Source organism: Babylonia areolata, chromosome 1 (genome assembly GCF_041734735.1).
Source record: "Babylonia areolata isolate BAREFJ2019XMU chromosome 1, ASM4173473v1, whole genome shotgun sequence".
NCBI lineage: Eukaryota > Metazoa > Mollusca > Gastropoda > Neogastropoda > Buccinidae > Babylonia > Babylonia areolata.
Genome location: NC_134876.1, coordinates 96,077,982 through 96,104,306, shown reverse-complemented (window position 1 = coordinate 96,104,306; position 26,325 = coordinate 96,077,982). Strand labels below are relative to the sequence as shown.

At 44.3% G+C, this 26,325-nt stretch overlaps 1 protein-coding gene across 2 annotated transcripts; it reads right to left on the bottom strand.

Annotated features, from left to right (window-relative positions):
• Positions 1 to 73: 73 nt before the first annotated feature.
• Positions 74 to 24,565, bottom strand: LOC143294364 (uncharacterized). 2 transcript variants are annotated; one of them, XM_076605838.1, is made up of 6 exons: positions 24,453 to 24,560; positions 22,514 to 22,708; positions 19,065 to 19,817; positions 9,113 to 9,472; positions 3,044 to 3,132; positions 74 to 518 (listed from the first exon to the last, which is right to left on the bottom strand). In XM_076605838.1, the coding sequence occupies exons 2-6, from the start codon at positions 22,566 to 22,568 to the stop codon at positions 462 to 464; spliced, it is 1,314 nt and encodes a 437-aa protein (XP_076461953.1). In that variant the 5' UTR covers positions 22,569 to 22,708; positions 24,453 to 24,560; the 3' UTR covers positions 74 to 461. The 2 variants fall into 2 exon arrangements, with proteins under 2 accessions (XP_076461953.1, XP_076461944.1); XM_076605829.1 differs by having other exon boundaries at positions 74 to 3,132; positions 24,453 to 24,565.
• Between the last annotated feature and the right edge of the window lie 1,760 nt (positions 24,566 to 26,325).

Here is a 26,325-nt window from a genome sequence, read left to right as displayed (position 1 = left end):
TAATAAACCCAGTCAGCTTATACTGGAAGACAAACTTGTGGGGCTGTTTGGGAAATTTGGCAGTAACAGCTGCCAAAAACGCCATAGCATGCAGGAGTGATTCAATCTCTTGTTCAATATTTATCCATTTTGTTTTTTTGTGTGCGTGGTTTCATGTAACTTTGCATGTGTGTCTTATAAACCTTGTTAAGGTTTAATTGACATTAAAATTAATTCTGATTCTGATTCACTCACACTCACAATTAGACACACACATCACATACACTTTTGAAAAAGGAAATTTCTGTTATTTATTTCAGTGCCATTTCCTAACACATCAAATGTTATCCCAACAGTGCAAGGTATGCATTAAATCACATGTCCAGTGCACTCGTCCTTGTTGTGTACCCAAAGTAACGCCATCGAAGAAAGCTCAAACATCTTCAGCACTCTGGAACTGCCTGCCTGTTGCCAATGGCTTGTCAAAGGGAACAGGAACAGATGGAGGGAATGCTGGTCCAAGGCCATGGTCTTTCTGTCTTGAAGCAGTGTGGTGACAGTATGGCCGGATTTTGAAAAGAGATACACCATTTGTTTGTCAGCACTTATGGATCTGTTAAGCTTTCAGGTGAATTCTCACCTAGGAAGACCCAGACTGCTGACTGTTGCTTCGTTTGAGGATCATGCTGAATACCTACTTATCGTCTCGTCTCTAGATGCAATGTCCCAAACGCAGTTTGGTCTTCCTACATCAGTTTTGGAGTTTATGTGTTCTCCAGTAAACCCGCACTTTTGGATCATACATAACAAAGTTACAAGGTCCCCAACAGGCACAACAGTTCTCAACAAGGTGATCATAAAAAATGACATTGATACTTCCCGACAAAAAGTTCATTGTACTTTCGGTTTTATTATAGATGGATGATTCTTCTCAGTAATTCGCCTTACCTTGGAAATCTCTTGAGTAACTACGGTTACCAGATGACCATAGTGGTCATTATCTTCCAGTGTTGATGTCCCAAACTGCAATTGTCTGAACCAGTTTAAAACTGTTGTTTTGCTTACAGCTTGCTTGACAAACCAATATAACAAACTTTAAAATCTTTCTCTGAACGATTTTCCCCGGCAAAAGTGGGATCACAGCAGGAATGACGCGGTGAAAGGACCCACTGACAGGAGGCCATCACTGTTACCCCACATAGTGCCTTCCTCAGCACAACACGTTTTCAGGAATGGAATAATATTTAACAATATAGCTTGGATGTCGTCGTTTTTTTGTATAATGTAGATTATGATTCTGTTGCTCCTGTTCAGGGACATTATGAACACCCCTTGTAACAAGCCTACCTGGGAACAGATATACCTGAAACTGCTACTTTGTTTTGGGATTTATTTTTTCCTTTTATGAACGGCAGTTATACATAGGTGGGTTACCTGAAAATGATATTCATGCCTGAACAGGACTTATTTATCTAAAATATAATTTACAAATGAACAGAAGACATTTGGCATTCTCAAGAGGAATGATGTATGTATTCAAGTGGGGCATGTTTGAAAGTACTGGAGAGAAAAGTATTAATGGTGCACAGTTTACAAACCATGTGTTTTCAAAATAGAAAGTGCAGTAAAAGCAACAGATCCAGACTTTGCAATATAATATATGACGTTGATTTGTGATGTGACATTATGACAAGCGGTGCTTGTGGAAGGTTTTATTCATCTGCCTGTTTGTTAGACAGCTAAGTCAGCAACACAACCAGGTACAAAACAGTGCAGGACTGAATATTACGATACAACAAAATAATATCACACATTCTGAAATGAATAGAAGACAAAATGCAATGTTAAATGCACTTGACAAACATTCCATAAGCCAGTAAAATACGCAATAAAAAAAAAAGTGTAAAATGAAAGATAGAAAATAGACACACAAAGGTGTAGACACATAGAGAAAGAAAAAGCAGAAAGAGAAACAAGTGCTAGACACATAGAGAAAGAAAAAGCAGAAAGAGAGAAACAGGTGCAGGAAGTGGAGGGAGCTGGGCAAGAGAAACAGACTGAGCAGTGGACAGACGGAATCAGCAACTGAAGCAGATACAGTCAGTCAGAAACATAAGTTCATCATATGAACATTCCTCCATCCTTTAGACATGCCGGCTGACAGCCAAAACCATTTTGAAAACACACAGTTGATTTGTAACTTATGGTCTGCCATTTCTGCATTGAGTACAGTTCACAGTCAGTACAGTTTACACAGACTATGTGAGAACCAAAGGTAGCTATAAAAAGTGAACAGTCACAGACTGTGTGAGAACCACAGGAAGCTAAAAAAAAAATAAAAAATAAAAAATGACAGACTGTGTTTGAACCGTAGGTAGCTATGAAAATGAACAGACTATGTCAGAACCACAGGTAGCTGTTCAAAAAAAAAAAAAAAAAGGAACAATCACAGGCTGTCAGAATCATAGGCAGCGAAAAAAAGGAACAATCACAACCTGTGTGAGAACCATATGTAGCTTTTAGAAATATGTTTTCTTAAAAAATCGACAGAGACTTTATTTGAGAACCGTAGTAGCTATAAAAAATATAAAAAATTAAACAATAATAAAGAAAAGAATCAACAATCACAGACTGTCAGAACCATAGGTAGCTATAAGAAATACATATAAAATCAACAATCACAGACTTTATTTGAGAACCATATTAGCTATGGAAAAAAACCAATAATAAAGAAAAGAATCAACACAGACTGTCAGAACAATAGGTAGCTCTGAAAAATGCAATGAACAATCACAGACTGAGAACTATAGGTAGCTATAAAAGAAAGAAATTTAAAAAAAAAACAAAAAAACAATCCCAGACTAAGAGACAACACAGTAAGAACCACAGATAGCTGTCAAAATCAACAATTAGTACAGAGATAGAGAAGGTAGTTTGGATCGTGCACAGTGCTGTGTGAAGTACGCCCCAGCTGACAGGAGCCAGGCAGGTCATGTTGCACCGCCACAGACACGCACCCAGGGGTGGAAGCACACGCCTGGGAACACACCAGTAAGCTGCTCACCTCAGTCTCTGCTATGATGTCGTCCGCCGAGAGTTTAACGCCAGTGGACTGCCTCGTCAGATGAATGCAGCACCCATCACAGAGTACACCTACACAAAGGAACACAAACAGATAAACAATTTGTACGCATCTGATGTTCTTTCCTTCTGAAGCGCACCTATGTATAATGCTAATAATGTACATTTATTTAGCGCCCTTTCTCTCTAAGAGCTCAGGGCACTTTACATGAAAGAAAAATATTACAAATTACATAAAACATCCATGGCCACTAACATGGCCATTGATAGAATCAGACTGAGTACTTGGTTTGGTTCTGCAGACTTATAGCCGAGTATCATCAGCAAAAGAGTGGTGAAGAACAGAATGGCCAGAAATGACATCAGAAAGAGGAGCAGTGTACAGAACGGGACCCAGGACAGAGCCTTGTGGCGCACCATAGGAGATAGGGTTGGATCAGACTTAAAGTTACTAACAGAGACATTATTATTATTATTTTTTATTATTATTACTACTACTACCTTTTTTATATTATAATTATTATTTATTTATTTATGTAAGCTTTTCTATTATTTATTCACCTCCCCCCCCCCCCTCAAGGCCTGACTAAGCGTGTTGGGTTACGCTGCTGGTCAGGCATCTGCTTGGCAGATGTGGTGTAGCGTATATGGATTTGTCCGAACGCAGTGACGTCTCCTTGAGCTACTGAAACTGAAACTAACAGAGACAACCAGGAAGCGGTTGGATAGGTATGAAGAAAACCAACTCAGAACTGTTGAGTGAATCCCAAAAACATGTTCAAGTCTGGAAAGGAGTAATCGGTGGTCTATTGTGTCAACGCATCCGACAGATCGAGCAAAGTTAACACAGATAGTTTACCTCCATCAATAGACAGTAACAGGTCATTAACTACTTTCAACAAAGCAGTTTCGGTGCTATGGGCAGATCTATCTGCTGACTGAAAAAAAAGAGAACAGGTTGTTTAATGCTAAATGGTCTGAAAGTTGGGAGAGAACAATTTATTTCAATAATTTTTGGACACAAAAGCAAGGTTGGATACAGGGCGAAAACCTTTGAGGTCATTGTGATCCAGAGTGGCTTTCTTTAGCAGGGGCTTAACACGTGCAGTTTTGTATACATCAGGGAAGACACCAGAAAATAAAGAATCATTTATAATTTTTGTAAGTGCAAGCAAAAACATCCCAACACTCATGCAGTAGTGGTGTGGGAAGGGGGTCCAGGTCACATGTTTTTGGAGCTGACTTTTTCAACACACTAAGTACGTCTATCTCTGAAACGGGTAAGAAAGCAACAAAACGAACACCTTGAAATTCTTTTCCCAAGGGATGTGACACAACTGACTGTGAATCCAGTTCTTTCCTGAGGTGAACAATTTTTGAGCAGATAAAATCTGAGAAGACACTGGACAGTACTGAAAATAGATAGAAGGAAGCAAAGAAGATTTTGTTCTGCCACAAAGCTTATTTGTAATGCAATATAGTTCTTTGCTTGATTTAACTTCGGAGATCTTAAACATCAAATCAGTAACTAACGCGGGCAAATCAGTAACATGGTTGTGACAAGAAATTCACAGTGACCTCGTCTTGTTCAAAGAATCGGGTGGAATTTGGAAGAGGGATGTTTTATAGAGGGAGAACGTTCATGTGACTGAATGTGTGCTGCACAAAATGCATGCATAATACATACATATTTACTTACAGACACCGAGAGGGTTGGTCTATCAAACATAAAACAGAGTGAGAAAGAGTATGAATTAATGAATTAATCTTTATTTTCCAACGGTGAAGATATTGGCACTTTGACTTACCCAGTACTAGATTCCTGCCGATGTTGTAAGATACACACAGATGTACATACATAACTATTTATACTCGATAGGTAAATAAATGTATCGTGGAGAAAGACAGGGAAACATTATCGCTAATATGTTCACAAAATGAGAGCAAGTAACACACTACACAAGAAATTTTATACATACTCGCTGTACATGAACATAACAGGAATAATTCAGTGAAATAGTTAAAGAAACATACAGATAAACAAAAGAAACGACAAGAGAGGCAAGGCCTTCAAGACTCACTTGTGATACACTTAAAAAAATCTAATAGTTAAAATGTGTTCTGTATTTGTTATTATAAAGCTTCGGGTTAAAAAGAAAAGGAAAAAAGCCCTAAAGGCAGATTCGAACCCCGCGTATTCGGGTGAGAAGAATCTGTCTTACTCAATACACCATCGTGGCTCCTTAACTGACGTTAAAAAATTTAATACTTAAACATGCTTTTTTAAGGGCGAGAAATCGATTGCGGTATTCGGAGTGAGAACGCTGTTTAAATCATATTAATCTGGTGTATCTTGGGCATTCAAAAAATCTTTAATCTAAAAATTCTTTTTAGGTCCGCGGTAAAGGAGACGTGGCTATCCCCGCAATCACACTGCAACATTTAGCCGTTTTCTTTGGATCTAGATAGATGTGCAAGTTTTGTTACACCCGCCGGGAATGTACGACACGGTCGATTCAATTTATCTTTTATGTTCATTCTAGTTTTATAGTTTTTAAGTTGATTTGAAAATTGAGTATTTTGTTAAACTAATAATATGTAGAACCAAATACAAGTACTTCTAAACGTCGTATGAAGTGAAAAGGACTTAATTTTGGGAAAAGTCAAAACTGGAAATTTTTACGTTTCATCAAGGGTATTAACTCTCATGGTTTTTTGGGTTGTTTTTTTTAAACTGTGAATTCCGACTGATTTTGTTTATATTTTTATAGTATGGCAGTTTGGGGCATAATCCAGTAAGTGATGAGGCGTTCACAAACCTTTCTCTGAATAAATATTTAACGGTCTCCTTCTCCAACTTTCCATCACATGTTATCATGTTTTGCCGATTTTGATATAGGATTGAACAGGCAGGTCAACAACTTGAAACAAAATGGCGTCCTTCACGTTCGCGAGGAATATGAGCACGCGCTTTGAATATGTATAAAAATGTGTACCCAACTGATTTTTGCCCATGACCTTCAGGCCTCAGTCAACAGATCTATAAAGTCCACTCGTAGTATTGGTTTTAGTATTTTCCGAAAAAGATTACTTGGGCAAATGAACATAGTGAAAGCCCTGTACACTGAGAGTAAAACACACAAGCTTTTTATGTATTGAGTATAAGATGAGAAAGATCAGTTTAAAGCAAATTAACCCCCCTAGCATTAATTACAGATTAATTTCCCTTTTTTACTATCTGCACCAAAGACATGCACCAGAAATATAACTGCCATGCTTAGCAAAAGAAGTTCCTGATTGAACAAAAAATGATAAAAATGACTGCTCTTGTTGCTGTGTCAGAATATCAGATCAAAGTGACAAGTTAAATAATTTTTTTAAAATATATAAATATAACAGTAAATTCAGTTTGCGTATAATTTGGCTGCTTTTTAAAAAAAATTTGTGCCCACCCCAGAGGAGCAATATTGTTTAAACAAGGTGACTGGAAAGAACTGAATTTTTCCTATTTTTATGCCAAATTTGATATCAACTGACAAAGTATTTGCAGAGAAAATGGCAATGTTAAAGTTTACCACGGACACACACACAAACACACACACACACACAGACAACGGAACACCGGGTTAAAACATGGACTCACTTTTTTTTACACAAGTGAGTCAAAAATGAAATAATGTTATCATTAAAATCACATTAATAAAGAATACAAAAGGGTACAAATAAGGAGACAGGGGATGTGGAGAGACAGTGAGAGGGCCAGAAGTGTGCATGTGTCTCTAAAACTGTCATAAGCTAACAGCTGGAAAACTCGTCAAAAAGTGAAATAGAACCGAGAGGAGTGCTGTCCCTTGGACCAACATGCAGCTGTATTCGATTTTTTTTTTTTTTTTTTTTTTTTTTTTTAGTAATAACTGCTAGGTTCAGTCTTGCATCAATACAATTTTTCTTAACAATTATTACCATAATTATACAATAAAATACCGTGCATTACAATACAAATAAATACATTACTATAATGTAGCACATGCAATGCAATCCAGTGCAAAGCAACTGAAACAATGTAATCACAGTATCTTGTGAAGACGACAACGATTTAGCGTCATAAAATATACAAGATGATCAGAAAACGAAAATTGCGTCGCTTTGATCATTTGAAATGTTTCCATTTGTCCTACAACACACGTTAGCCACATGTATGTTTGGTCTTCACTGATTTTCTTCTGCTCCGAGACCACTTCTCATCTCCGCTTCTCATCATTACTACAAATATCATTTTTGCTGTCTCTTTTCACCGTGAAGTTGGCTCTGTCTTCAATACTGATTTTCAAATCTGACACTTTGTCTATGATTGCCACGGCCCAGATGTTCATGTTACCAAAACTCTTTGGTGTTCCTTGAAACAAGACTGCGACACACAGAGTTGTCTGCTTCGGTGCTGCACCGGCGAACACAGACGCGCGCAAGTTCTAATCACACACGCACGGACGCACATGCGCTTGCACTGGCACTGAAAAACTTTCGAACTCACGCACGCAAGAACACACAAACACTGAGGTACAATGGAAAATATATATATATATATATATATATATATATATATATATACTGATATAATTGTATTTCCTTTTTAGAGGATGAAAAATGATAATTAATCATTCTGACACTGAAACTAATCCTCTGTGTGTGTGTGTGTGTCACACACGCACGCACACACGCACGCACGCACGCACGCACACACACACAGATCACTCAGTTCAAACAGCAGAGGGTTCGGAATTCTGCTTGCAGACTCCCTGCCAAGTGTGAAAAGCGGAGTCCCGTTACCACCCTTCTCACGTCCTCCCCTCCGACCCCCAAACCCCTCAACACTCCTCTTCTGCTGTGTGTGTGTGTGTGTGTGTGTGTGTGTGTGTGTGTGTGTGAGAGAGAGACAGAGAGAGTGTGTGTGTGTGTGTGTGTGTGTGAAATCCCTCTCTCAAACATCACCACGCAGCAGTTCTGGCAATGTCACAGTGCTCTTCGCGAGTTCCACTGAAACAGTTCAAGCACTACCTGTATCTCCTTCCAGTTCCATAGTTCACACCAGTGAACAGAGTAACTATATCTATCAGACGAAAGGTTAATTACTGCACTTTCTTTTAAAGTGTAATATGTAAATATCAGATGCTGGCCGCTAAGATCTTCAGTGGACTGAAGATTAAAACTTTGATCACTGTTCTCTTGAAACATGAATCTGAAGATTAACATTCCAAGACTTGTATCTCCAGATTCACTCAACTCATAACTTGATGAAACATACATTAACGAACGCTTATTGGCTGTGATTTCCGTAAATATCAATACCTCTATATCCTCACACCGTTTTATCAACTGTTAGCAGATGTGACGTAGCGTATATGGATTAAAATTTTGTTCGAACGCAGAAACGCCTCCTGGAGAAAGTGAAACAGAAACGGTCTTTGATATGATATGAATACTTATATTGCGCCTATCCTCGGTCGGAGACCAAGCTGTAAGCGCTTTACAAACAGGGAGTCATTTGCATTAGAGGCTGCTTACCTGGGTAGAGCTGACTGACAGCTGCCATTGGGCGCTCATCATTTGTTTCCCAGTGTGTCATTCAGTCAGCTTACAGTGTCGTAATATACACATAATTCATACAAACTTGTAACATTTTACGTGTATGACCGTTTTGTTTGTTTATACCGCCATGTAGGCAGCCATACTCCATTTTCGGTGGTGTGCATGCTGGGTATGTTCTTGTGTCCATAACCCACTGAACACTGACATGGATTACAGGATATTTAACGTGCATATTTGATCTTCTGCGTGCGTATACACACGGAAGGGGGTTCAGGCACTAGCAGGTCTGTACATATGTTGACCTGGGAGATCGGAAAAATCTCCACCCTTTACCCACTTGGCGCCGTTACCGAGATTCGAACCCGGGACCCTCAGATTGAAAGTCCAACGCTTTTACCACTTGGTTATTGCGCTCGTCTGTGGTGTGTGAACCAGTGCCCTGACGTTGAAGCAGTCAGACAGTTACCTGGTGCAGAGGGTGTCACTGTCCTGGGTGTTGTCTCTGGTGGTGGTGTTGGGGTGGGCCCCTCGGGTCCTTCAGAGCTGGCTGGGGGTGTTGTCTCTGGTGGTGGTGTTGGGGTGGGCCCCTCGGGTCCTTCAGAGCTGGCTGGGGGTGTTGTCTCTGGTGGTGGTGTTGGGGTGGGCCCCTCGGGTCCTTCAGAGCTGGCTGGGGGTGTTGTCTCTGGTGGTGGTGTTGGGGTGGGCCCCTCGGGTCCTTCAGAGCTGGCTGGGGGTGTTGTCTCTGTTGGTGGTGTTGTTCCCGGGGATTCTGTTGTCATGGTCATCGACAGTGTCGTGGACCCAGAGTCGTCCTTCCAGAATTGTCCTAAGAGCATTGAGATTCGAAGAATATGTCAGAGTGAGAGAGGGACAGAAGTGGAAAAGAGTGAAGGAAGAGAGACAGAAGCGTAAGGTTGTACTTTTGTGTTGAAGTTTTTGTATGTCATTGAACAAACGTTGAACAAACTGTCATCTTCACAACTTTAATTAGTGAAGCTTTACTCCCAAAACCTAAGACCATGTTGCCGCGGTGCAGATAAATCACTTACCTCTGCAGTTATTACTGAAGCACGGGAAGGTTATAATAATTATGTATCTTTCATTCCAGAACTTCCATGGACACTGACCACTTGAAATTCAGACCTTCCAGCAAGTGTATCTTCTCCTCAAATGTAACTGGTTACACCTGAACAGTGTTCATTGATCAGTATATGGAATAAACGTTTGATCGTACATTTTACCCAGGTAATATTCTGCTGTCAGTGAATGGATGAATAAACGATGGATTTAGAAAGGAAAATTCCAGGTCCTATGTTAAGATTGGTGGGTGAAATAGCAAGGCAAGATATATATGAAGATTGGTGGGTGAAATAGCAAGGCAAGATATATATGAAGATTGGTGGGTGAAATAGCAAGGCAAGATGACTGAAGATTGGTGGGTGAAATAGCAAGGCAGGGGAAAGCTGACAGGTGGTGAGTGAAATAGCAAGGCAATATATGTCTGAAGATTGGTGGGTGAAATAGCAAGGCAAGATGTCTGAAGATTGGTGGGTGAAATAGCAAGGCAGGGGATGTCTGAAGATTGGTGGGTGAAATAGCAAGGCAGGGGATGTCTGAAGATTGGTGGGTGAAATAGCAAGGCAGGGGATGTCTGAAGATTGGTGGGTGAAATAGCAAGGCAGGGGATGTCTGAAGATTGGTGGGTGAAATAGCAAGGCAAGATGTCTGAAGATTGGTGGGTGAAATAGCAAGGCAAGATGTCTGAAGATTGGTGGGTGAAATAGCAAGGCAAGATGTCTGAAGATTGGTGGGTGAAATAGCAAGGCAAGATGTCTGAAGATTGGTGGGTGAAATAGCAAGGCAAGGGATGGCTGAATGTCACATCTCATGACAAAATCAGATATGAGTACTAAACCCCCTCGTTCACCCACCCCATCTAGCTAGAGAGCAGTGTGGGTTGTGCGGTTTGCACGAGATACTCAGTCTGTCTCGGTCTCAGTTCAGGCTGTCACTGAACTGAGATCAGCCTCTTCCTTGTCAACAAATGACAAGATTCTGGGCTTTTCGCCCGCGACTGTCAGAGGAGGCAGCCGTGCCAGTCTTTGGCTCTCTTCAGGGCTGTTTGCCCATTTCGACGCTTGTAGTGGGGATCAGTTTCCTCCGAGTGGTCGTGGTCTCTGTGTGCTCTGTGTGAACTTCCAGCTTTGGGGTAGTGGTACCTCTCTGGAAGGTAAGAGGAGACTGTAAAGACAGTCCTAACCTGTGTTCTGTCTGTCTTGTGTTCATGTCCGTGAATGAGAGAGAGAGAGAGAGAGAGAGAGAGAGAGAGAGAGAGAGAGAGAGATAGGAGGGAGCGAATATTTGAGTAAATATAATACTTTGCTCTTTTATGTGCATTTGTAGGATGCGTATGCATTTTTAGACATAAATTTTATAAGAATGTGATAAAATATTTGTTACGTGTATTAAAGGGTTCAACCGTAAAATCTAGATTTAAGTTTTCCTTGTGAACCCCTTCAGTTGTTAGTTCTATTAATGTGTGTGTATGTGTGTCACTGTATTATATATGATACATAAGCTAGAATATTCCAAACTACCCCCTTATCCTTTTCCGTTATCCTTGCTCTTGGGTCTGGTTGTTGTCAGCCTTTTAAACTTCCGAAATAGCGCAGCTGAGTAAAATTGATCTATTCTGTAGCCCATGTGTTGATCAGGGAGGGGTTAAACTGAAATTTTGTAAGATCTGTTTTCTTTACGAATTCTGGCTAGGTACATTTAGGTTGTTTAATTGGGGTTGTCCAAAAGTGAATCCTACCAGTGGATAATAGATTATATACAGTGGTTTCAGTGTTCCCACTTTCGTGTTTATCCACGGACTTCCCTACTCTTCCACTGACCCTCCACTGTCTCCCCGGGAACCCCTCTGCCTGCCTTTGCCTTCCTTGGTCCAGGCCTCCGTTGGCTGCTGCCGCCTGCCGCTGGCTTCCGTCGCCAGCGTTCTCTGGCCTGGCGCTCAGCTGTCTGGGTGTTCTGCTCTTCGTCTTCGTCGTCACTGCTCTTCGTCTTCGTCGTCGCCGTTCTTCGTGTTCGTCGTCACTGTTCTTCGTGTTCGTCGTCGCCGCTCTTCGTCTTCGTCGTCGCCGTTCTTCGTGTTCGTCGTCGCCGTTCTTCGTCGTCGTCACTTACTGTTCGTCGTCGTCGTCACTGGTCTTCGTCTTCGTCGTCGCCGTTCTTCGTGTTCGTCGTCACCGTTCTTCGTGTTCGTCGTCACTGTTCTTCGTGTTCGTCGTCGCCGTTTCGTCGTCGCCGTTCTTCGTGGTCGTCGTCACGACAGCATTAACGTTGTGCTTGTTTCCTTATCTTAAAGCTCTGTTTTTTTTGTGTGTGTGGGTTTTTTTTGTGTGTGTGTGTCTGTTATATTTATCCATTGTTATTTAAGTGTTGTTGCAGCTGGGGTTGTGGTTATTGTTTGTGGGCAAGCTAGGTGTGTGATTAAACAAATGTATGTGAACCCCGGATTGTTGTAGTCTGTGTTTGTGTTGTCTGGGTGTTAGTGCTGGGCTGGGTGGGGGTTTCTAGTCCGCTCTCTTATAGAGCGTGACAATTTGGTGGAGATGCGGGGTACGTTAGGTTAGAGTGGGAGGGGGTTGGGTGTAATCGTTTTGTCTGTTACATGTGTACATATCCTGTATATCTGATTAAAATTATGCTGTGTCACTGGAAGAATGTTTGGGTGAGGTTATGATAGACACTTTACCTGCTCAAAAAGTTAGCTGTTGTTCAGGCACTTGATTTCGGCTGTTGATTTTTGCCGAGTTTGGTTTGCCTTTCTCGCATTCTGCGAGGAAAAAAAAAGAGAAAAAGGGGGAAATAAATGCCCACTCGGCGACAAACGGCTGCGGCCGTCACTCCCGGGTCAAAGTCCCAGATGGATAAGTCGAGTACCTCTACTCCTTCTCAGATAGATAAGTCAGGTTTGTCTGGATGGATACGGGGTCAACTGAAAGAGGATGACCCAGGTAATCTGTCTGATGATGGAAGGAAAGGGGACACTGTTCCTCTATCTCACCAGGATCCTTACACAAAATTCAAAGCCATGGGTGCTGACATGGGTTTGACTGGTGAGGCCCTTGCACGGTTTGTGGTCGATGCTGCTGCTAAGGAGGACGAGCGCGCAAATAGGGAGGAAGAGCGCCGTTACAGGCGCTGGAGGGATCACAGGGAGGATGAATATAGGGAAGAGGAAAGACGGTATAGGGAGAAGAGGGATGAGGAGGATAGGCAGCGGTTTGAAAGGAAGATGGAATTAAAGCAAGAAGAGGTCGAGGCTCAAATAAGCCAACCGTTTTCCCTTGCTCCTTACGATGGGAAGGGTGACTTCGACGATTTCCTGACCCACTTTGAGAGGGTAGCGCTTCTCAATAAGTGGAAGCCATGTTCATGGGCAGCTCGCTTGGTAACCTTGTTACAAGGTCGAGCTAGGGACGCTTGTCTGCGAGTGCCTCCGGAGAGACTTCATGACTACGAGTCATTGAAAGCTGCTTTACTCCGCGAGTTTCGGCTAGATGCCCATGCGTACTGCAAGCGTTTCCGATCGATGCGGAAGCTTGCAGAAGAGACCTTTATCCAATTTCTGGAAAGGCTTAAGGTCTGTCTGTCTCGCTGGTGCACAGCTGCTGGTCGCGATTACGACAGTGCTGAGGACTTAAGGGACTTGTTCCTTCAGGAACAGTTCCTAGCTACCCTTAACCCTGACCTCGTCAGTGAGGTTAAGAGTGAGGAACCAGATAGGGTGGAGGAGGTAGCATGCATTACCTCGAAGGTTGTCGGTGCCAGGAGAGCGGGACGGATGGCTGAGAGTGAGGCACGAGCCTCCAGGAAATCCAGGGATCATGGTCTTGGTGCCAAACCTCATGCAGAGCAAAAGGCCGCATCTCTGGGACAAAGTAGTTCCGCTCTTAGCGACAGCTCAAGGGGTGTCGAGAGAACCAGAGGAGTTACCTGTTTCCTCTGCGGGAAACTTGGACATGTGGCCAAAGAGTGCCGCCAGCGGAAGGTTTCCCTTGTGGCACAGCCGAGCTTTAGGCAGCAGGGTTCCCATTCCCCACCTCCATCTCTTTGCGTTAACTGTGCTGCAAAGCAGTACTCGCCACGATGTGAGGCTTTCGTCAACGGGGTTTCAGTCCCGGCTTTGCGAGACACCGGAGCTCACATGGTTGTCGTTGCACGCCATCTGGTCAGTCCAGATTCTTTCACTGGAGCGACTGTCCGTGTGGTGCTGGCCGAATCGAGATGCACCTCTGTCCTACCCATCGCCAGAGTAGATTTCCAGTCTCCTTTCGTGGAAGGCAGGCTAGACGTGGCTGTAATGGAGGCTCCTGTGGAAGAGGTCCTTATTGGCAATACTGCCTGGCGCGAGAATGGCACTTCAGTGCCCGTGCCAGTTTACTCGGACGCCAGTCTTGTGGGTGCTGTGGAGACACGGGCCCAAGCAGCTGCCAGGGCTAAAGAGTTACCTCCCTTGCCTGTCAAGGACATCCAGATCCATGTGTCTAGACAGGACCTAGAGCATCAGCAGGATAGCGATCCTGACCTGTGTCAAGCTCGGGAGCTGGCTGTGTCTAAAGCCGTCAAAAAGACACGATCTGGAGAGGTCATGTACTTCAGGAAGCAGGGAATACTGATGCGGCGTTTCAAGGACCATCGGGGGGAAGCAACCCAAATCTGTGTTCCTAAGAAACTGCGTTCCACAGTGTTGCTTCTTGCCCATGAAGCCCCCATGTCTGGTCATCTTGGGGTTAAGCGCACACAGGGAAGAGTTTTCCCACATTTCTACTGGCCTGGCATGTGTGCTGACATTCGGCGTTTCGTCCGTTCTTGTGACAGATGCCAGAAGACGGTAGCTAAGGGTCGAGTCCCGAAAGTGCCACTCGTCAAGATGCCCCTCATTTCAGAGCCCTTCAGTCGTGTAGCTGTCGACATTGTAGGACCTATATCCCCTTCATCTGAGTCTGGCAACAGGTACATTTTAACAATGGTTGACTATGCGACCAGGTACCCAGAAGCTGTTGCTCTCAAACACGTTTCGGCTGAAACTGTGGCTGAGGCGTTGTTCACCATGTGGACACGTACAGGTGTTCCTGCTGAGGTCTTGACTGATCGTGGTTCTCAGTTCACAGGCAGTGTCATGCAGGAAGTCTATCGCCTTCTGTCTGTGCGGGGCTTGACCACAACCCCCTACCACGCTCAGTGCAACGGGTTGGTGGAGCGTTTTAACGCTACTTTGAAGGCAATGCTGCGGAGACTATCGCACGAGAAACCTCGAGCCTGGGACCGCTGGATTCCCGCTCTGTTATTTGCCTACAGAGAAGTTCCCCAGGAGAGCACTGGCTACTCGCCTTTCGAGCTGCTCTATGGGAGAACAGTACGGGGTCCCATGCAGATCCTCAGAGAACACTGGCTTCACCCTGAGAGGCCAGAAATTCAGACTGCTGCTGAATACGTGGTAGAACTGCGAAACAGAATCGCAGAGTCCTGTACCATTGCTCAGCAAAACCTCGAAAGGGCCTCAAGGCGGTACAAGGGTTATTTTGATGCCAAAGCAAAGCAAAGACAGTTCGCTGAGGGGAGCAAAGTACTTCTCCTTCGCCCCACCAAACAGAACAAACTGGAACTTGAATGGCAGGGTCCATACACTGTTCTGCGTCGTGTGGGCATCGCAGATTATTGCGTTCGGATTGGCGAGAAAGAAAAGCTGTACCACGCCAATCTGTTGAAAGAATACATTGAGCGCACTCCTCGAGGGACTGTGGCTCTGGCTGTGAGTGAAGACCCAGAGGTCTGGGAAGGAACGAGGACAGTGGAACGCGACATTCCACTCATGCCCCTGGAGGCAACTGAAGGTCCGGAGGATGTTGTGCTGGCCGCTGATAACTCCTCACTGAAAGAGGCCATTCGTGAAATGACTCGAGGGTTTAGGGACGTCCTCACTGACTTGCCTGCCTGTACGAACCTCGAGACATGCACGCTCAATCTCACCTCCGACACCCCTATTAGGGCTAAGCAGTATCCACTGCCCTACTCCCAACGTGAGACGATTCAAGAGGAGGTCCAACAAATGTTGAAGATGGGCGTGATAGAGCCATCCTCGTCCCCATACTCCTCTCCTATCGTCCTCGTAAAGAAGAAAGATGGGAAGGTACGGTTTTGTGTCGATTTCCGTCGCATCAATAAGATAACCGTGTTTGATGCTGAACCAATGCCAGATGTAGAGGCACTGTTTTCCCGGTTATCAGGGAAAAAGGTGTTCTCGAAGCTAGACCTTTCAAAGGGGTACTGGCAGATCCCCATGGCGGAAGCTGATCGCCCTAAAACAGCTTTCACTACTCCTCAGGGTCACTTCCAATGGTGTGTAATGCCGTTTGGCCTCAAAACTGCTGGCGCAGTATTTTCCCGCATGATGCGGAAGTTAGTACTGCCTCTCAACAGCCCGGACGTGGACAACTTCATGGACGATGTTCTCATCTCCTCCGCTGATGAAACACGGCATCTAAGGCTCTTACGCAGCGTGTTTTCCCGGTTGCGTGATTGCAAACTGACAGCACGGCCCTCCAAATGTTTTCTCGGCCACAGGGAGTTAGACTATCTGGGTCACCATGTGGGTGCTGGGAAAATTTGGCCAGATGCAGAAAAAATGGAGAAGATCCGAGAATCACCTCGTCCCTGTACGAAACGACAGCTCCGAGGGTTTCTGGGCCTCGTGGGGTTCTACAGGAGGTTCGTTCCTCAGTTTGCGGAAATCGCTCTTCCCTTGACTGAGAAAACCAAGAGCAAGGAGCCAAACAAAGTTATCTGGGATGAGTACTGCGAGAGAGCTTTTCTGCAGCTCAAACAAATCCTCTGCAGTAGGCCAGTTTGCTGTCTCCCCGATCTGTCAAAGCCTTTCATACTGCGGACTGACGCTTCGAACGTGGGGTTGGGAGCTCTTCTGCTCCAAGATCAAGGTATGGGTGCTCAGCCAGTGGCGTGTGCCAGTAAGAAATTGAGCCCAGCCGAACGCAATTACCCCACAATTGAAAAGGAATGCCTGGCTCTTGTGTGGGGTATTCAGAGGTTTGAACCCTACCTCTACGGGAAGGAGTTTGTCGTCCAGGTGGACCATGCACCGCTGCAATATCTAGACAGGGCCAAAACGGTCAGCGGCAGACTGACGCGCTGGGCTCTACAGTTGCAGCCTTTCTCGTTCAGGGTGCAAGCCATTCCTGGCAAAGAAAACGTTGGTGCTGACTTCCTCAGTCGTCTGCCAGAGTTGGATGAAATATGATCTGAACACGGCCCAGTTTGAGTGTTAACACCTGAATGAGGCAGCTGTATACAGGCCATGTGTATCGATCTTTTAATACTACTTATTAGTTGGTAAGGTTAGCAATTCTATAATTTGCAATTCATCCTGTTATTCCAGACTTCATAGTTTTGATGTTGTTGTTGTTGTTGTTTTCGCCTTTTCCTTACATTTAGTTTCAGGAGGGCAGTGCCTTGGCATATGTCTCTGTTTGAGAAGACATTGTGGATGATACGGCAGTGGGAATGTGTGTTATTGTGTTTGTCATTCTGTGTGACATGCTTATAATTAAGTTTCAATCTTCGTTTGAACTTGTGAGGGGGGCTGTTGTCACATCTCATGACAAAATCAGATATGAGTACTAAACCCCCTCGTTCACCCACCCCATCTAGCTAGAGAGCAGTGTGGGTTGTGCGGTTTGCACGAGATACTCAGTCTGTCTCGGTCTCAGTTCAGGCTGTCACTGAACTGAGATCAGCCTCTTCCTTGTCAACAAATGACAAGATTCTGGGCTTTTCGCCCGCGACTGTCAGAGGAGGCAGCCGTGCCAGTCTTTGGCTCTCTTCAGGGCTGTTTGCCCATTTCGACGCTTGTAGTGGGGATCAGTTTCCTCCGAGTGGTCGTGGTCTCTGTGTGCTCTGTGTGAACTTCCAGCTTTGGGGTAGTGGTACCTCTCTGGAAGGTAAGAGGAGACTGTAAAGACAGTCCTAACCTGTGTTCTGTCTGTCTTGTGTTCATGTCCGTGAATGAGAGAGAGAGAGAGAGAGAGAGAGAGAGAGAGAGATAGGAGGGAGCGAATATTTGAGTAAATATAATACTTTGCTCTTTTATGTGCATTTGTAGGATGCGTATGCATTTTTAGACATAAATTTTATAAGAATGTGATAAAATATTTGTTACGTGTATTAAAGGGTTCAACCGTAAAATCTAGATTTAAGTTTTCCTTGTGAACCCCTTCAGTTGTTAGTTCTATTAATGTGTGTGTATGTGTGTCACTGTATTATATATGATACATAAGCTAGAATATTCCAAACTACCCCCTTATCCTTTTCCGTTATCCTTGCTCTTGGGTCTGGTTGTTGTCAGCCTTTTAAACTTCCGAAATAGCGCAGCTGAGTAAAATTGATCTATTCTGTAGCCCATGTGTTGATCAGGGAGGGGTTAAACTGAAATTTTGTAAGATCTGTTTTCTTTACGAATTCTGGCTAGGTACATTTAGGTTGTTTAATTGGGGTTGTCCAAAAGTGAATCCTACCAGTGGATAATAGATTATATACAGTGGTTTCAGTGTTCCCACTTTCGTGTTTATCCACGGACTTCCCTACTCTTCCACTGACCCTCCACTGTCTCCCCGGGAACCCCTCTGCCTGCCTTTGCCTTCCTTGGTCCAGGCCTCCGTTGGCTGCTGCCGCCTGCCGCTGGCTTCCGTCGCCAGCGTTCTCTGGCCTGGCGCTCAGCTGTCTGGGTGTTCTGCTCTTCGTCTTCGTCGTCACTGCTCTTCGTCTTCGTCGTCGCCGTTCTTCGTGTTCGTCGTCACTGTTCTTCGTGTTCGTCGTCGCCGCTCTTCGTCTTCGTCGTCGCCGTTCTTCGTGTTCGTCGTCGCCGTTCTTCGTCGTCGTCACTTACTGTTCGTCGTCGTCGTCACTGGTCTTCGTCTTCGTCGTCGCCGTTCTTCGTGTTCGTCGTCACCGTTCTTCGTGTTCGTCGTCACTGTTCTTCGTGTTCGTCGTCGCCGTTTCGTCGTCGCCGTTCTTCGTGGTCGTCGTCACGACAGCATTAACGTTGTGCTTGTTTCCTTATCTTAAAGCTCTGTTTTTTTTGTGTGTGTGGGTTTTTTTTGTGTGTGTGTGTCTGTTATATTTATCCATTGTTATTTAAGTGTTGTTGCAGCTGGGGTTGTGGTTATTGTTTGTGGGCAAGCTAGGTGTGTGATTAAACAAATGTATGTGAACCCCGGATTGTTGTAGTCTGTGTTTGTGTTGTCTGGGTGTTAGTGCTGGGCTGGGTGGGGGTTTCTAGTCCGCTCTCTTATAGAGCGTGACACTGAAGAACGATCACTCCCGACAGGCGAACTGACCGGCGATGGCAGGCATGGCCTCAGACAGCAGGCCCTGAGGATCGCACGTCAGACCGTACTCCACTGCCTCAGGCAGGCCGCCCACATAGGCGGAGTGGAAGGCCAGGCAGGTGACGTCCCCCTGGAAGGCTGTCAGGTTGGACATAACCGACGCCCCGACCCGAACGTCGCCGTCCCCCCTCAGCTCCGTGCCCGCAGGGACGGGGGAGGTCCTGTAGGTGAATCTGCTCATGTCGTAGGGAGCATGGTAAAGCTTCAGCTCAGGGTCCTTCTTTCCCACCTTGACGCTGACGAAGGTGACGACCAGAGTGACCCAGCTAGATGGGTCATGGAACAGCCCGGAAGCCTGCAGGGTGTGGGTCAGGCCGGTCCTGTCCTCAGCGTGCACGGTGACGGAGGTGTGGTTCTGCCAGACACGGAGGCCGCCCGTGCCATCCCAGTACTCCAAGAGGACTGCAGTGCGGGTCAGGTTGGCTGGCCTCACCACCAGGGTCCAGGCGAAGAAGTCCGAGGCGTTGAAGGTTCCACCCGTGTTGGGGATGTGCAGGAAGGAGGAGGGGGTCCCTTTGAAGGTCACGGCCCCAGGACTGGCCCCGCTGGGGTAGACAGGACCTGACGTCAGCGTGACGTCATGCAGCACGGCGCGGGCCTGGCTGGTGCTGTTGGGCTCAGTAACGTTTGGAAACAGCCAGATGACGTCAGGCGTGAAGTCGTGATCCTCTCTGGACAGAACGTCGATGACGGCGGAGGTCCCTGTGTGGAGATACAGACATCAGTCATGAAGGATGCTGTGTGACCGTCCACCAGGTAATGAATAGGAAGTCACCTCTCTTGGCATTTGTTTGGAGCATGAAATAGGTTCGGAGTGTGTGACTTGTCCAGAACTATGAAATAGGTTCGGATAGTGGCAAGGGGCTTTAATTTTCATAAGAGATTTAAAGAATTAAAACATTTTTGCTCTCAACGCCAAGTTGTAACAAAGTACACTTGGTGGTAAGGGACTTTAATTTATTGTTTGGATTTAATGTGGATAAAAAAAAAATTAAACATTAAAGGGAATGATTTGGGATCAAAATTGTGGATCAATGTCCTTTTGGCGACGCCACTTTTGTAGCCGTGTACCCGAGTGGTTTATTATTATGAAAGGGGACGGTACAAAAGAATTACTGACGATTTACTGAATCAAAGGATAGAAAAGATCCATGCACTGGCCCAGGGACATATAGCAGGCCAGTCACAAAAGGGTTTTTCTGTAAGTAAAGAAGAAGAAGAGTAAAGAAGATGAGAAAATAAAGAGAAAACAGTGCACTGATAAGACACAAGTTAACAAAGATCATTAAGTACATGTCAGGAATGCAAGTGAATAGTACAGCACATGAAATCATATTACATGGAAAGACTACCACTCTGTTTGGGATAAACAACAAGATAAGATAAGATAATGCATATGTGAAAACCAAACAGTGACATCAAATGACATTTCTAATATTTTGAATAGTGCAGTCACAGTGGTTGAAGCTACGCTGATTTAATGAAATTACACTGACAGTATAGATTATGTAAAGCTTGTACTGTGTCAGTGATTCAAATGAATCAGTTATGTAGCACTATGCTAGAGTAAGCCATATATGAGAGAGCATAATCACTAAATTACAATTAACTGACTGTGATACATATCAGAGGGTTTTAACCAATAACTGATATTAATCAAACACTATCTTGCAATCACCACAACAGAATACTACACATATCTTAGAGTACTGAGCACACTGTAGCAGTACAACTGATATCAGCATGTGAAATAATATATTAATAATAAACAATAGAATAAGTGGCTTTGATAGAATACTGGCAAACTGAGAGACCAGATAGTAATCAGTGCACAACACAAAGATTGAAAGAACTGTCATGGCTTAACCATAAAGTGGTGAATAACTTACACAAGTAATCCGTTGCATCAAAGTCAAATATCAACATTGTTAAGCTTGTGCTCAACATTTAAATCTCCTCCACTGAAACGGGATAAGGAACCTAACCTTCATCAGTGACAGCAAATGAGAAAGAAAGCGCCATTACTAGAACATTCTGGAATAGTTGAATAAACTATCAGTGTCCAGAGACGTCACTGACTGTGATGTTGAAAAGAATTAAATGGAATACTGCTACAAGCATATGATGACATGGCGATTTTCTAGATCAATCTACATGTCAAAGCAATAACTGAACCAAGAAAATCAAACTGAGGCAATATCAACATACTCTTATGAACACAAGTACTGTGTTGAAGAATACAATTTACAAATCACTAGCACATTTTACACACAGTACTTGATGACGCTAGCCATTGCAGTAATACTCACAACACCCACTGTGTGCGACACAGCAAGAGAGAGAGAGCAGGCTCTAGCCAGTGACTGGCCAGGTGGAAAGTGACCAGTCATGACCTGCTGTGGCTATTTAAACAAGTTAAACGAACTTCAATGACGCTCGCGTGACCCGTGAAATAAAAGGTCCCCAATCAGGCTAAATCTGATTAGAATTGTGTTTGTTACAAGGTGTTCAGTGATAGATTTCTCAATGATCCCTGAACCGATTTACGCCAGATTGGTCGCAAAAGAAAGAACTCAACACCTACCTTTTAATGAGTATGAAATGAAGTGTTCATTATTTACTATGAATTTATAATCTTAATTCAAGTCATCTGAAAAGGGTCAGAAGCACAAGTTTCGGCTCATCCAATGGCGTACAGTTGAAGCTTAGCGTCAGTTAAAATCTTTAGACTGACGAACGATTAAAGTGAAATCAAGTATGCTTCTAACTGATGAAAGTCAGTGTGTGTGTAAGCACAACAAATACAATCTGCAGGGAACAATACAGAGACTTGATTTAATAGATGTTTAGAGAATAGGTTTAGAATGGGCTTTGCATTCAAACCGGGAATGGTGTCACACATTCTGCGCGGGTCGTTGGAGACTAGCGGTTAGTTGCGAAAAAGGCGTCTGCTATTTTTGTGCGGTGAACAGTCACTGAAGTCAGCTGAGCGCTTAGCTACATCTACATCAAGTTTAAAATAAGGGAAACACGAAAGGTGTAGATGTTCAGAAGAAAGGAGGTCAGATGTTCTGTGTGTATTTCACACTGGTTTTCACTGTAAGAAAAATCACCAGTAGTACTTACAGCAAATATTGGGGGGGAAATGAAAAGAAAAAAGAAAAAAAAATGAAGAAAAGGAAAAGGTAACATAACACTGTTGTAGTTGAAAAAAAGAATAATCAAAGATATACGAACAAAGAAATGAATGAATAAACAAATATAACTACATAAATGGTCAAACAAAACCAGCCAAATAAACAAACAAATAAACAAATTGATAGATAAATAGCTAAATAAATACACAAAGACTGCCATCGTCAATAATATCTCCATCATTATCACAGCCATCTCACGACCTGGTGCCAGCAGGGTGATGACCAACACAGTATGTCCAACACAAAGTGTGCCCATGGTGACTGTGGAGCAGGATTCACGTCACCGCTGTTCCCAACCACTGGCACTCTGGACAGTCTGGACAGCGGACCTCTAGCTACGCTGCTGCTGCTGCCCTCTGGCGGTGTGAGTGTGAACCAGTGTTTCACTGTGCTGCACTTTATAAACAGAAAGGATTACGGAGCTCATTGATGAAGAGTGGACTGCCAGTCAGTACCAAAATGAGAACCGCGTGATTTCTTATGGTTTGTTATTATCGTCAAAAGCGTTCTTTTCCAGGCTATACACAAATGTTATGCAATGGCATCTCCGTTTGGAGATACAGTTGTACTTTTTGTATCCTTCTCCAGTCACGATTTTTCTTCTGTTTGTTCATTCGCTTGCTTTGACATATGTGTTCTTCTCTCTCTCTCTCTCTCTCTCTCTCTCTCTCTCTCTCTCTCTCTCTCTCTCTCTTTCAAAATTTCATAGGCAACCCTCCTTGTTCAGACTGTATTTGCTTATGTCATCCACTAAGGAACATGTTAATAAACAGCTAGCAATTTACTTATATAAAGCCTCAAAGATTAGAAATACAATATGCAGTTGAGTCTGTGCTAGTTTTCCGCTTTTTTGTTATTATGTGTGAATAAGACTAAATGCAGATAATGACTGTTTTTCTCATTTTCAGGTTACAACTGTGTTATGTTACATATCTGAATATATTACCTCTGTAATGTTTGTTTACACCACCCCTTCATGAGGGGCCATGGCCTATATTGAATAAAACATCCGTATCCGTATCTCTCTCTCTCTCTCTCTCTCTCTCTCTCTCTCTCCCTCCCTCTCTCTCTGTCTATGCCTAATCGATCTCGTTGTTTATGTATGTAAGTATAGTTCAATGTAAACCAAAAATTGCTAATATTCTGAGTTATCCCCTTGTGGCCATGTCACCGTTGTCTACTATAGTTGGGTATATTACCGTCTTCAAGTTGTTATACTCAGGCATTTTACAGTAAATCACTGTTTTTAAGCCTTCAAATATAGCTGTCATATCACCGTTGTTAATTATACTTAAGCATTACACAGTATATCATTGTTTTTAAGCCTTCAAGTATAACTGGGTATATCACTGTTGTTATTCTTACTCAGGCAATTTACAGTTGTCTACTGGTCTTGAGCATACCGTTAGTGTCTCTATACTTGGGTATATCACTCTTGTCTAATATTACTGGGCATTTCACCGAAGTCCACAATACTTAGTTGTTATCTGCTATTACTGGTCACATTACCACTGTCTATATCATTGGACATATCACCTGTGTCTGCCACTATAGTGACTATTACAATCATCTACTAATCAATAACATATCATGATGTCTATATGTTTGGGCATATCACCATTGTCAACTGGTCTTGGGCTTTTCATAGTTGTCTGACTCTGCTATTCTTAGGCACAGATTTGTTGCTCGTATTCTCGGGCACATTGCCGTTGTTTATCATGTTCGAGGGTTGATCACTGACCCAGACTGCATGCGCTATTTTATTGAGGCCAGAAGCATATTTCACCGTTAGGCGCTCCGTGAAATTTACCAAAGGACATTGCTTTTACGCATACAGGCTGAAATGCAAACTGATTACAAATGGTGAACTGATCAAGTGCAAAGCTCTCCCACTGTCGGTTTTTCCAGCAGACTGAAACACTCTCTCCTCATGCGCTCTTCGTTCATCCCCCAGCATCTTACACTCGAGGAAATGTACACAACTGACATAAGTAGAACCTCGGAACGCTGTGGAGCAAAACGTTCGATGACTTTTGGTTGTTACAAAACAGATGGAAACCAAAGTAGGCCTGGTTATGGAATTTGTGAGCCGCTTTGCAGAACCGTATGAAAGGACTCCGATAATTAATTGATGACTCACCTGTTTACTTTCACTGCCAAGCTGTTGACATGGTCAGCTTTCTTACAGAGAACAGGTGTGGGCTTCACATGGGCCGTGCACGGGACACACAGCAGGCACTGAACAGACTGCGGGGAATGGGGGGAACGTGGGTTGTGGGGTTGGGGTGGGGGTGAGGGGAACAGCAGCTTACAGTTACAAATATCTGTAATGAGTCTCCTCTGCTGCCAGGATTTTGTTGTTTCTGGGTGGTGGAACAACCAGCACGCCAGCCGGTAATCCTCACGGTCAGTCGATCAGTCGTTCGGTCAGTCCGGCAGTCACTCCATGACAGCTTCTAGAATTTCTTTTCTGCGTTTCGGTTTCAGTGACGTCATCAGCCGTGCGTTGTAAGGAAAGTGCTGATGAAGCCGTTTCAAAGCGTCCAGCTCACTTGCTGTGATAAATAATGTTCACATCATCACATTAGCTCAGTGATGATGATGGAGTCTCCCGTCGGACCGACGGATGAGTAGGCAGGCAGGCTTATCTGTCGGTGTGTGTCCTCATATGGGAGAAGAGGCCGATTCTGGATGCGCAGCGCTTCCCACAGGTGTTGCAAGGGAAAACGTCTCCAGAAGTTGAGCCCTGCTTCCTTCGCTCACGCTTCTCCTTTATGGCCAGTGTTCTCTTGTTTTCAAACGTCTTTATGCCACTAGAGCACAGCATCCTCCAGCGAGAGCGGTTAAGGGCATCAGTTTCCCAGGAAGCGACGTCTATGTCACAGGCTTTGAGGTTTGTCTTTAAGGTGTCCTTGAAGCGCTCCTTCTGCTGGCCATACAATAGCATCTTCGGGATCCTGCTGTGTGTCATGCGGACAACGTTTCCTGTCCAACGTAGCTGGCACTGGATCAGCAGGCTTTCAATGCTGGGCAGGCCGCTCCTCTCTGGAGGTTGGAGACCCTGTCTTGCCACTTTATGCCGAAGATCTTTCGTAGGCATCTCTGGTGAAAATGCTCAAGTTGTTGAATGTGACGGCGATACGTCGTCCATGTTTTACAGCAGTACAACAAGGTAGTCAACACAACAGCTCTGTAGGATTTGATTTTGGTACTGAGCCTGATGCCTTTGTTGTTCCACGGCCTGTTGTTGAATCTGCCAAAGGCGGAGCTGGCCTTGGCGATGCGCAGCGTCACTTCTGCATCAAGGGCTCCGTTGCTGCATAGGGTGCTGCCCAGGTAGCAAAACTTGTCGACTGACTTGATCTCTGTGTCATCGATCTTGATTGCATGTGGGGGGGGGGGGGGGGGGGGAGGGAGGCACTGGCGTTCTGTGAGCAAGCTGGTTGATACAGAAGCTCACTTGCTGTGGTAAATAATGTTCACATCGTCACAGAAAAGCTCGCTTGCTACGATAAATAATGTTCACATCGTCACAGAAAAGCTCGCTTGCTACGATAAATAATGTTCACATCGTCACAGAAAAGCTCGCTTGCTACGATAAATAATGTTCACATCGTCACAGAAAAGCTCACTTGCTACGATGAATAATGTTCACAGGCTTTCTGTGGCATTAGACAGCAGGGTGAACATAATCGTGAGCATTGGAGGAAACGAATTTTACTTCTTTTATTTAGTCACACACACACACACACACACACATACACTCACACTATCTTCAGAGGGAGGTGGCAGAGTGGTGAAGACGCTCTTCTACCAACACCCACCTCTGATGGGGTAAGACACAGCCACAGGGTGGAACACCCACCTCTGATGGGGTAAGACACAGCCACAGGGTGGAACACCCACCTCTGATGGGGTAAGACACAGCCACAGGGTGGAACACCCACCTCTGATGGGGTAAGACACAGCCACAGGGTGGAACACCCACCTCTGATGGGGTAAGACACCGCCAC